The sequence below is a fragment of the Xenopus laevis genome, chromosome 8L (assembly GCF_017654675.1).
Source record: "Xenopus laevis strain J_2021 chromosome 8L, Xenopus_laevis_v10.1, whole genome shotgun sequence".
Taxonomy (NCBI): Eukaryota; Metazoa; Chordata; class Amphibia; order Anura; family Pipidae; genus Xenopus; species Xenopus laevis.
In genome coordinates this window covers 89,064,957-89,078,272 of record NC_054385.1, presented here as the reverse complement: position 1 = coordinate 89,078,272, position 13,316 = coordinate 89,064,957, and the positions used below count along the sequence as shown (strand labels likewise).

The 13,316-nt window shown below is 37.1% G+C and overlaps 1 protein-coding gene across 8 annotated transcripts in view; it reads left to right on the top strand.

Annotated features, from left to right (window-relative positions):
* cdc42bpb.L (CDC42 binding protein kinase beta L homeolog) overlaps positions 1–13,316 on the top strand; it is an 85,031-nt gene that overhangs the window by 25,285 nt on the left and 46,430 nt on the right. For all 8 annotated transcript variants that reach the window (XM_041571965.1, XM_041571963.1, XM_041571964.1 and 5 more), the window contains 7 exon segments: positions 4,438–4,531; positions 6,066–6,266; positions 8,578–8,826; positions 9,735–9,814; positions 10,443–10,609; positions 10,693–10,812; positions 11,400–11,533. In XM_041571965.1, the coding sequence (XP_041427899.1) occupies positions 4,438–4,531; positions 6,066–6,266; positions 8,578–8,826; positions 9,735–9,814; positions 10,443–10,609; positions 10,693–10,812; positions 11,400–11,533 (1,045 nt within the window).

Genomic DNA, 13,316 nt, shown 5'->3' with positions numbered 1-13,316 from the left:
TTTTTCTTGGACAGATATAACCAATTGCTTCTTATGCAGAAAGAAACCCACAATACTGTTCCAGTTCTGGGGAGATATGTTAGAACCATGTATCTTTACTGCCTGACATTAAAAACAGGACATTAGTGCAAAGGCAGCTTTCTTTCTTGTACAGTCATGGGACCTGTTATCCAGGATGCTTGGATGAAGGATCTTTCTGTAATTTGGATCTCCATACATTGCATCTAATAAGTACGAGGTACTGTTTCTTTATTAAAGAGAAAAATTAAATCAATTTAAAATTTTATTGAATAAAATTGACTCTATGGGAGACTGCCTTCCCATAATTTGAAACTTTCTGGAGAACAGGTTTCTGGATAAAGGATCCCATACTTGTACTTCCATTAAAAAAGTAAAATTGGGTACATTAAATATGTGACAGACATTAATTTTTTTTTCCCCACAAAATGTCCTTTAGACCTTGATATTTTAGAACACTTCCATAAAGCCAGGAGCTCACATATTATGTTAGGTTAAACCTATGTCCTGCTCTTGACATTCTTTGAGGGTTATGCGTCAGTTTTGTACAGCTCAAAAGCATATAGTAACCAACCAAATTGTCTCTTTAAACTACTACTAATGTTAGTAGACCAGTAAAGCAGCCGTCTAGTTGCTAGAAGTTATTGTCCATTTATTTTTGTGACTCAGTTTAGCTCAGCTAATGGATTGGTAGAGCCATGAAGAGTATTTGTACTTCAGTGCAGAAAATTAAGTTACAGCAAGCTATATATCCGCAAATAGTGTTGCACTACATTTATCATCAGTTTTTCAAGCGCATATCATATTTCCCATGTCTGCTTGCTTTCAGAAAATGCACTTCTCGGTCAATTAGTCAATATTTTCATTAGCTACTATGTTTTTATTTGGCTCTGCCAATATGGGTTAGACTCATAAGTGTATATACACTGTACACCTCTATTCACGCAGCGGCGCATTCAAAGGTCACAAGAATCGCTCCATTCAAAGGTTTTTTCTTTAGTTAAAAAACATTACTTTATTAGATAAATCTTGGTATTGAGAACAGCGTCCAAGGTCTGACGCGTTTCGTGTCACTGCACTTCCTCAGAGGTCTTTTTATAGTGCCCTTGTTTGCTACCAGCGGGAGCATTGCCCACAAATTTAAACATTAAATGCTTCTGTATGATTGTCACTAAAGCTGGCCAGATATGCAAAGATAAAGTCACACGAAAATTATTTTCGTATGATTTTCGGACCATGTGTGGATTATCCTGACATTTTTTCATACCATAGAGATCAGCCGTTTAGTCGATCGGACAAGTTAAAAGATTTGTCGGAAATTTGTTGATAATATCTCTGCATGGATTGCCTATCTGACGATATCAATGGTTGACTGTCGCTAGTATTTGTCAGACATAACTTTTGTACATTTTCTGTATTTGAATTAATGGCCAGAACTAGGGATGCACCGAATCCACTATTTTGGATTCGGCCGAACCCCCGAATTCTTCGATAAAGATTTGGCCGAATACTGAACCAAATCCGACTCCTAATTTACATATGCGCATTAGGGTTGGAAAGGGGAAAACATTTTTACTTCTTTGTTTTGTAACAAAAAGTCATGCGATTTCCCTCCCTGCCCCTAATTTGCATATACAAATTCGGATTTGGTTCGGCCGGGCAGAAGGATTCGGCCGACTACGAATCCTGCTGAAAAAGGCAGAATCCTGGCCAAATCCTGACCAAATCCTGGATTCGGTGCATCCCTAGCCAGAACATCGTCTGATTTGTTCTTTTACTACTCTGAATGGTTAGTTACAGATCAGAAGATTGCAATGTATTATTGTTCGTTGCATATGAGGCTAAAATCTGGATGTCTATGGTCAGCTTTTAAGAGAAAATACAACCTATTTATATAGATAATACTGCAAACACTTATTAGTAATGTCTGATTTACTCTGAGCCACATGTTAATCTGCATAATTGTGCTTGCTTAAATGAGGTGTGTCATACTACTTAATAGTTATAGTTATAAAGTGTAATATTCTTTGCTTGATTACTTTTAAAAGGGTAGAGTGCATGGATTGTTTTATCGGGCAGTACTTCCGGAATAAAGCTTACTCAGACCTCGGAGATGCTGTTTTGCCCTGCAAGGAAATCTGTGCAAGACATTAATTGTCAGAAACCATAACAGAGCACTATAACGATTTTGCATTCCGTGATTATTATTTGTTAAAGGGCAAGGGAAGTTAAAATGCAAAGACCATTTAAAACCCATTTTTAAATCACACACTTTTATTGGCTTTTTTTGTCAGTAGCTGGTGACATTATTTCCGTTCCTTATGCCTGTACTACCTTCTGTTAGCTCCCCCCCAACATCACCTGGGGTGTAAAACTTCCATGGATGGTTTGATCTATTGGCTGGTGAGTGGGTTACATGGGTAGCACCTGTGTCATAGCTGGCCTTTTTAATTGAAAACTAAGACCCAGCAAAGCTTCTGTACCAGCTCACGTTCAACACCGCTCTTTAAAGTAGAACTAAACCCTAAAAATGAATGACTAAAATGCCATATTTTATATAATGAACTTTATCAGCCTACAGTTTCAGCTTCTCAATAGCAGCAATGATGCAGCATTTAAACCCTGAGACAGGGCCTCACCATCTTGGAAAGTGTCTGCGACACTCACATGCTCAGTGATCTCTGAGCAGCTGTTGAGAAGCTAAGCTTTAGGTGTCGTGAAAATTAGGTTTGCCTGTAATATTAGCTGATCCTACAGGGCAGATTATTAAATGATGATGCTTGTTGCACTGGTTTCTGTGTTGCCATGTAGTAATTATCTGTGTTAATTACTAATCAGCCTTATATTACAACATTTGTATTCTACGTGTACTGTATATTTTGAGTCAATCCCTAAGCTCTGTAAGTGACAGCAGCACAGAGCATTTGCAGTGAATCGGTAGAAAAAAAAGGTACAGAAGCTCAAAACATAATGTACAACATTTGTAGCCTCTGGATCAACTAGCCGTTAGGCAGGTTAAAATAGTTGAAAGGTTGAACTTGATGGACTTGTGTCTTTTTTTCAACTTCACTTACTATGCTACTATTTCTTTATTTGAGCTTTTGTTCTCCTTTAAGATGAACTGTGCCTTCAAAAATGTCCCCAGTATCCCCCCCCCCCCCTATTCACAATACAAAGCCAATAAGTTCTTAGTTCAGATTCACAATTCACATTGTAGGACTCCATAGAAACCAATTAAAGCTGCATCAGAATTGATGCACTGTAGCATCAGCTTTTAAAACAGCTGTAACGTTCTGCTTGTACACTACAATGTCAGCATATACAATACAGCATATATAGTGTTTGCAGGCATATAAATGGGTTGGGTTTTTTTCAACATTCTGTAGAATAGATGCAAAATCTTTGGGATGACCTTTCCTGATAAACTGGTAAAGATAAATTGGGGTTCACATAAAGGAACCAGATATGCACGTGTGATGCACCAAAACAGAAAGCTGATGTTGTACAAAGCAATGAATACTGTAGAGGGTGAGAAGGTCTAAAAGGCTGTAGGGGATTGAGAACAAAGGCAGGCGGCAGCTACAAATACTGTGGGATATAGTTGCCTGAAAAGACATGCACTTGCTTTTTCTGGCAGATATTATCTGATGAGGCAGTGCTTGTCAGGCAAAAAAATAGTCTGTGGGGTCTTTGGGGAATTTAAATACTTCGGTTTTGAGCTACTTAGAAACCAAAACAGCCCTGTTTGGTAATACTCGTACACTTCATGTCTCTGCAAATCACCAATGAGTAAGTTTGAATAATAATATAGAAAATCTGTTTGCCTAGCATTGATGGGAGTATTTGCCTTTCTTAACACAAAAGGAAAGTACAGAAAAAACATTATGTATCAATGCTTGAAAAAGGCTGGACATATATGATGTACCTAGCTGCCTATATCCATCAAATTCAAATAGAGTAATGGCAGCTGAAAAGTTTGCAAACCTAGTACTCGGTACCAACCAATGAGATGTTTTCCTTCAAACAGACCAATACGTTCTATCTAGTTATTAGCTGCTGTTGGTTAGCAGAATTGAATTAAACTTTTGCACCTGTTCTATTTCATTATCCAGCATGTAGTAACATGGACAATAATTTTTCTGGTCAGAAAGCCTAATATTACCATTCAGAAATTCATGTACTGGTGGAAAGCAACAGTTTGATTGGTTGAGATGAGTTATTGGCCTGGAGCAAAGTTGGTTGTCATGTTATAAATATAACTGATAACACTTACTGAGATCAGTTAGCTAGCAACCAAATTTGTTTTTTTTTAAGATTGTACAGTGTTTTTAAACATTGTAGGACGTTTTAAAATGTTAGGAAAGTGCAGATTTAATCAAATGCAACATGTTCATTGTTTGTCTGCTCGTTCTTCTATAGGGATATCAAACCTGACAATATTCTCTTGGATATGAATGGCCACATTCGCCTAGCCGATTTTGGATCATGTCTAAAAATGAATAAAGATGGGACTGTAAGTACTACTTAAATGTTGTGGTTAAAAAAATAAATATGGGGCTTAGCATATAAAGCAGTATATGTGTGCTTGTCGGTGTTACTGTCAACTGAAGTTCATTAAAAAAGCTTTCTGCATGATTCAGTATTTTAATTTTTTTAGTTGGTACTAAACGCCTATAATAAAGCACTGAATATGGGCTGCTGACAGCATCAAGATGATAATTGTTCTGATGCCTCATTTTAGTTTTAGCTCTCTTCTAGATAAAGGCACACCTTTCTGCTGTTCTACAAATTAACCTGGCTCTAATGCTTGCAGAGACAGCAGCCTACATGTTTTGAAAGGAAGCATATACATCCCTACTTTATTGCACACACAAGTTGGCTAAATTATCACACTTTTAATATCATGTTATGCAACATATAAGTATACGTTAATGCAATATGACATTTGTGCTTCCCAGTAACAAATATTATCAGCAAATTTGTGATGCAGTGTTTCATTCAGAATGATCACAAACATGAAGGATATCTGATAATCCAGCCCCGCCCCATCCCTTCAGAATGGTGGGTGTAGGATGGCCTTCTGTTCTTTTGGTCTCATAAGAAATATATGAGAACCTCAAGATAGAGGGTATATGGATCTGTTTTGCTAATGCATATATAACTGACCCATTGCATTTCTTGGTTCACCAGCACATTCCTTTGATTATTATATCAAAAGGTAACAAACTGTTTTGTTATACTATACAAAGGGTCAGATTCAACTGACATTATTTAATGGTTTACGACGAGAAAACATATGGGCGAGGTTCGATTTAAGGGGGAAAAAATTATCCTAATTTAATTCCAGTGTTTCCCATAGACCTTTTTTCTCTTTGAATCGCATCTGGTGCTGTGGGAAAATCTGCAATTAAATTTGAGATAAACTTTTCTCAGCAAATTGCATCTGGGCCAAAATGTGTTCCGTATAATGTAACAAATAACAGTTTTGTGATAATAGCAAAATCATCTAGCCTCAGCCAGTCTTGTAGCAAGACACAGACACCACCTACTTACACAGCTCTTTGCTGGAATGTCTAGCCTACGGCAAGTGGGCAGGGCTATGGCAGAGAACAGTGGCAGCCAAAATGTCCCTGTCCACCTGTCACTACTGCTATTGATGTTGAATAAGAAGAGCCATTTGTAAAGCACAATAAATGGTGGCAGTCAGACTTCAATAATATGTCCTTCAAAAGAGATTTACCTGTCCCCACTATTTTATTCTAGTTGACTAGCATTGGCAGCAGTGATAGGGACTCCTCTTAAACACCGTTGTGCTATTAGCCTTGCATAGTTTCTCAGAAACATGCCGGTATGTTTTTTAAAACAATATTAGAATAAATAAATGTTACCCTACTTGTGCCGACTGCTCTGTGGGTATTACACAGGTACACAATTTTTTGCAGGACTCTACCTTCTACTCCAAGGGCTATGGTTTTGAAAACGATGAAGAATAATATGTTCTACTGTAATTGCAAAATTCATTGCTTTTCCTTGTTTGCTTAATCCAGGTCCAGTCTTCAGTGGCAGTAGGAACACCTGACTATATCTCCCCAGAGATCTTGCAAGCAATGGAAGATGGAATGGGAAAATACGGACCTGAATGCGATTGGTGGTCCCTTGGGGTCTGCATGTATGAAATGCTGTATGGGGAAACCCCTTTCTATGCAGAGTCACTTGTGGAAACATATGGAAAAATCATGAATCATGAAGTAAGCAAACACATGCTGCATTTTGCAATTGTAGTGTTAACTGCCCATCTTTTTAGTAGTGGTGCCATTATCAGGGGTGTGGTGGGGGTTGCTTTTGCCTTTCTATATTAAATTGAATCATACATAACTAAATATTTCATCTTTAAGCAGCCACCCATAAATTGCACATGTATTGTATATTCATGTAACAACTTCTGGGGAAACCATTATTGTGAATTCTGCCTGTTTTTGGTCTTGTGAATGTGTAATGATTTTCATCTGTATTGACGCTAACAAGCCAAGAGAACATGAATCACAGTTATGGAAACAATAAGACGGGTGTGATTTTCTTTTTTCTTTACCCAGTGTTCAGGCATTTATTGGCAGCCCAAGGTTCTGGATCCAGTATAATGATGTCCAAAGTACATTTGGAATTGCACCAAGGGTTATTAATTGGTTAGATCAAGCTTGTGCCGTAAATATATGGTGTGCTTCGTACTTCCATTTTTATTGTCCGTGGTAATTTGCATATGCCTCTCCAGTGTGCAACACGGTCATAAATGGACTGGTTTGCCTAATATAGAGGCGCTTGCTCTGTTGGGGATTAACCCCAAAAATAACTTTATTCTTTTTTTTTTTTTTTTTAATTGAATTTCAACGTTGCATTATACATTGTTAAAAATGTTTAGTTGTTTTAAATGTATTTATAAGTGTAATTGCTGTTGGAAGCAGTGTTTTGTCTTTCTTTCTGTACTCTGCATTGGTATTTCTGACTCTTTAACAGGGTAGCAGAAACAAACAACTCATTTTACCTGCGCTTCTTCAGGTCCACACTTCCTTCTGCACTGCTATTACCTCCTATGTGTTGCCCCCACTCTATAATGCACAACATATGTTCAAGAAATTATACAATGAGGCTTTGGTATGGTTAATTGGACCCATGAAATTGAATATCTGAGAAACCACAAAAAAATAAATGAAGACCATTAGCAAACCTTTATTTTAAGAGCAAGCTGTTAGTCTTGTTTTCAGATAAAATGACATAGTTCTCCCTTTGCGCAACCTTAGCTACTTTATGTTGCTTCCCTTTATGGTTAGTGAGGGGTGATATTTACAGGAGTATTATCATAACTAAACTGGTTTGAGATTAACCCCCTTCCCGAAGCAGAACCTGTGGTGAAGCTCTGGTTCTGCAAATCAGCTGTTTGATAAAGAAGTGTGACATTCCTTACAGAACATAACCCCATCACCTCCACAATAAGAAGGAATTCACAAAATATGTCCTTTTCGTTTGCTTGGCCACAAAGCAGAATAAATATGTATGAATAATGAATACTCACATGACTTTTGTTACAAGGTTTACATTCAATGGAATAGGTCAATCATTGACTACAAGTATTTATATAAAGATTTTAGCACTGTAAAGGTATGGATTTCTTTCCTGAGAAATGTGCCCTCTCATGTTGAATGTTGTATAAATGCTCTTGTAAGGAAATGAATGGATCCTCAGTTCTTCACTTTTTTCAAGTACTGTTTTGTTTTTTGTTTTAACAGTAGGGCAGTTGAGTGTGGACAGGGTGTAGGATGCAATTTTATTATCTCTTTTACAAATGACCCGAAATTATTGGATGTTATAATAGTGTTATATTATACTGCGGCATCCTCTCAGTTGCTTTTTATGTTTATCGCACTGCATGTCTACATATATCCTACTGAGTGAGACCTACCATGTTTATTTCCTTGTGGAATTCCTCAAATGTGTAGTTCACCATCACATTTGTTAAAATAGGAGAACTATTAAAGTTTAGATCCCCTTAAAAGAGATTCTATACCTGCATCTGCATCTTTTGACTAGTTTCCTGATGTACTGCTTATATGAATTTAAATATTCTAGTGATTAAAAAACCTAAGGGGGAAAAGAAATGGAAAGACAAGAGAAGGAAAATGTGAAACCATGCAATAAGTTCTTTAGAAATGTTGTTTTTATTACCGTACAATCTGTTCCTGGTTTATAAGGTTGTTAACATTGTCTAGCTGTGTATAATCATCATAGTAGAACTGGAAGTGTGAATTATTTTTTGCAAGTGAGTCACTCATGCTTTTTGAATGGACCAGATGTGCTTTCACATGGTACATTTTGAGTATGTGCCAACTTCCTATACATGACCGATATCTACAATGAAGTATGATGCTGCAGAGCTGTTTTTCATCAGTTGCTACCTTGTATGACTTTTACCCATTGCTGTTTTTTCCAGATCCGCTAGTCATGTGCTATGACTGTCTAATGGGTTTCCCTTCTGTGTGCTCTAATATGTGTTTGCTCAATTTTTAGGAACGATTTCAGTTTCCCTCTCATATTGGGGATGTGTCCGAATCAGCCAAAGATCTCATCCAGAGGTTAATCTGCAGCAGGGAGCGTCGACTCGGCCAAAATGGAATAGATGATTTTAAGGCTCATCCATTTTTTGAAGGAATCGACTGGGATAATATCAGGAACTTGGAAGCTCCTTACATTCCTGATGTCAGCAGTCCCTCCGATACATCAAACTTTGACGTGGATGATGATATTCTAAGGAACCCTGTACGTGTGCACAACTACCTTGGCTTTGTGTTCTCAGTAAATGGGGGGGAAAAAAGCTTTTATTCAATCCGTTACTTAAAATTTAGCATTAAATATGGAAAATTAGCTGGTTTTGGGTCATTAAACCCTTATCTTCCCCATGCTCTAATTTATTTTCTCTGCAATTTTGTGGGAACAAATCTGTAGGTATTACCCTCCCTTCTCTAATGAAAGGAGGGTAATACCTATAAGAGCTTACAACTACGCATAGGGTTCTTGAGATTTATTTCAGGGTGTATTGAAACAGTATGTGTCCACTTATTGGTAGTCATCATCACCTAGCATGCACTGTATGTAAAATACTGTCCTATCACAAGAGACGGTATAAAATTTGAGTGTGTGCAAAAATGAGCCTACTTTGGTACAAAGGTTCTTGCTTCCTTACATATTTCTTCACAACTTAAGACAAGCAGCAGCTCGTCGGCTCTGGTGAAGTTTAGCTGTGTTCATGGACTCAAAAAAACCCTGGATTTACTGTAGCCTGAAATTGGTGGTTATTCCAGGGTTCCTTTAGGGGCTTGCTTCTTTAACTGCAACTGATTTACACCAAGTGAATTAGATACTAATGCAACTATTGATACTGCACACTGAAAGTGACATCATTGATGCACAATGCAGCAAGAAAAATGCCATTTCCCTAAACAGACACTTTTGGTCCCAAATTAAAGTTATTATTCTGAAAATCTGGGATAATATACTGCATTTTGGTTAAAGAACGTGCCAATCTGCATCCAAAGTTTTCACTTTGCGCATCAAACTTCTTATATATATAAATGTGCGCTATAGTCTATTACCCCAGCTTGCTTCTTCATACAGTGGCTATGTAATGTCTGATTATTCATGGTGTTTTCTGTCTTCTCCTTATTCAGGAAGTTATTCCTTCTAGTACTCACAGTGGCTTTTCAGGCTTCCATCTACCGTTTGTAGGATTTACATACACAACAGACAGGTAAAACTGCTGCGTCCACTAGTCACAGCCTTTGTAAAAAGTTGTTTTTCCCTTTTCTAGGTAATTTTCCCCTTGATCGTTTGATCTTTCCCCTCATATTTAAGTGTAGACAGGGGATACTGCAAGGAAACCTTGAGAAATTATCTTCAAAAATATGTGTATATTGGCAAGACAATCTACCAGCTATGAGTAGTTTTATAGCTTTAACACCTACCTGAAGAGCCTAATTTTTGTTATTCAGTACTGGAGTGTTCTATATGATCAAGGTGCAATATGCAGTCCTGGCCTCCTGGCTAGGGTTGCCACCTTTTCTGGAAAAAAATACCAGCCTTCTTATATTCTTGCTGTTTTTTCCTATTAATAACATTGGCATCAAGCTTAATTTTTACAGGCCAGGCTGGTAAAATACCAGCCAGCTGACAACCCTACCCCTGCCCAGAATTATGACTTTTATGGTGAAAACCAAAATGAATGATGCCAAAAAATTCGGAGAAATTTCTTTTCTGCTTAATGCCTGCTTAGATGTTAGGATGATTCCACATCAGCTGATTCAATTCCTGTTAAAATAATTGACAAATAAGAGACACGCTTCTCTTCAAATTAAGTAAGAGAATTTCTTATCCCGCAGCTGTTTTTCTGACCGAGGTTCCTTAAAAGACACCATTCACGCAAATGCTGTGACCAAAGATGAGGATGTGCAGCGAGGCCTTCAAAATAGCTTACAGGTCGATGCCTATGAGAGAAGAATCAGGCGACTTGAGCAGGAAAAACTGGAACTAAACAGAAAATTACAAGGTTACTGCAGCTTTTGACTATTGATTTTTAAGTCATGTATCTTGGGCCTAATTCAGTTCTAATTTAGTTTCTGGTTTTCACAGAGTCGGCTCAGACAGTCCAGTCTCTGCAAGGTTCATCCAGAACAACAGGGACGCTAACTCGAGACAAAGAAATCAGAAAGCTTAATGAAGAAATTGAACGGCTAAAGAATAAAATATCAGGTATAAATTTGGATGAGTTAAGTTTCATGGTTTTAAGTTTAAATATATTAAACCACTTTCTATACGCTTTTAGTTTTATGCAAATTAGCCTATGACCACACTAGGCATGAGACGATTTACCCTTTTCGGATGATATAGCTTGCTGAATAATATTTTCTTTTAAACCACACCTTACTTAGGTTGTACAGTTCATGCCTGTCAGATATGCGTTCTGTGCACTCTTCTGTTTCTCAGTATCAGTTTAGGGATTTGTCCTTGCTATGGAGAGTGCATTTATTGTCATGTTTGGGGAGCTTTGAACTGCTATTCTTTATGGCTTTTTGTAATAGGTTTATAAGTAGGAGCCATAGAAAATGTGTCTGCCTAGACCAGGCTTAAACTATATGCTGAGCCATTCCTTAAAGCTTTAGAATATAAAATTTAATATAATAAATACTGTCAATAATACTAATTAGTAATTGAATATAATTCTGCATGTTGTGATGTAGTGATCCTGATATAGTGTTTTTTTGATTGTTTATATGTTGTTCTTATGTTGCATTTAAACAGTTTTAATAGTAATACATCATTTTAAAAACACTTTATAGATTCAAATCGAATAGAGCGACAGCTGGAGGATGTTGTTGCGCTGAGACAGAATTATGATGATTCCACTAGCAAGATGAAAGGCCTGGAGAAACAACACCGTGCTCTGAAACAAGAACGGGATGATCTGCAGAAGGTATTTTACTGCTCTGCCGGAGGTAGCAATTGTCCTTTAGGGAACATAGACTTCACTGCTAAGCCTTCAGAATTAATAGTTTTAGACATTCTTCTGTTTATAGAACTACTGTTCTGTTTAGGGATGCACCGAATCCACTATTTTGGATTTGGCCGAACCCTCGAATCCTTCATGAAGGATTCCTCCGAATACTAATTTGGATATGCAAATTAGGTGTGGGAATGGGGAAAAAAATGTACTTCCTTGTTTTGTGACAAAAAGTCATGCAATTTCCCTCTCCGCCCCAATTTGCAAATTCGGATTTGGTTCGGCCGGACAGAAGGATTCGGCCTAATCCTGCTGAAAAAGGCAGAATCCCAAACCGAATACTGGATTCAGTGCATCCCTAGTTCTGTTGTTGCAGAACTACAGCAGTGGTCATTCTACCCACAGCTAAAGGGGAACAATTAGAATTGGCTTAAATACCCACTAGTCTTTATCCAAGTTATCCTATTTATTACCAATATGTTCTGGTGGTGTGTCTGATGAAGTATTCATTTCAGTAATAATTAAAAAAAAAACTGAGAATGTTTGTTCGACAGTCCACATGCTGTCAATATTTTCCTTCCTATAATAAGTTATTAGACAATTACAGTGATATTTACCAGTCTTTGCCATGAATAATGTAAACTAATCTGGAAATAAGTCAGCTTGGATGCCCTTTAGAGTTTGATTGCATTTTTGAATGACCGCCAGTGCTAGAATTAGATTAACAGTTTTATACATGGTAGGTCTGTCTAAGCAAATATCTAGAAAAACTAGCATCCAATATCTTCCGATTCATGACATCTGTGTGATGTTTGATCAGCAAATCTAGTAGACTTACAGGCTGGTTTAGCCCTATAAATATAAGTTACGGGCAGGCCAAAAAAATTATAACAGGCAAAAAGCACAGAAAAAAAGTAGTTTTTAGTTTATTTTAAAAAGGAGTTTAATGTTTAAAGGTATTCTGTCACAGGAAAAAACTTAAATTCTTTACAAATTGCATCAATTAATAGTGCTCCTCTAGCAGAATCCTATCCTAACATTTTATTTCAATTTTGGAATTTGATGTGGGGCTAGACATGTTCTTGGTTTCCCAGGTGCCCTCAGTCATGTGACTTGTGCTCTTTGCTGCTCTTTACTTCTGCACTACAAGTTGTAGTGATATCTGACTTTTTATAAAAGCACAGGATTAGGGAGAATAACCTGAGATTGCTGCGAACACACCAATATTACAACAAAAAAATACATTTATTGGTTCAAGAAAAACATTTTACATGGTAGAGTGATTTATTTGCAATGTACGCAGTTTAATTTATTAATAAAAATTACACCATAGAAACATGTCAGAATCCATTTAAATGTCTGTCGTGCTGTACAATTTGCGGAACATTATTCACTAACTTTCAAATACTACTGAATTCTGTATTCAGAATATTTAAATGTTTTTAGAATGAAATATTTAATGTAGCCTTGAAACAATTACAGGGATGAATAATACAACTACATTTTACATTTGCTAGACAAATTAATGTCTCGTACTTCGTTAGTCTAGTTTATTTATTGGGAACAGTACATTCTATGCACTCCATCCTTGTGCTACCTTAGCGCCACATTGCACAGGGGCTAGCACAGTTAGATTTTAAGTTGAACTTATTGTGAAATCTTTTTTTTCCTGACTCTATGCCCAGTATTTCCTCTTCTTTCCTCTTACTCAAGTCTTTTCTGCTGTCTCTGCTGCTTTGTTATCAGCAATGTACTT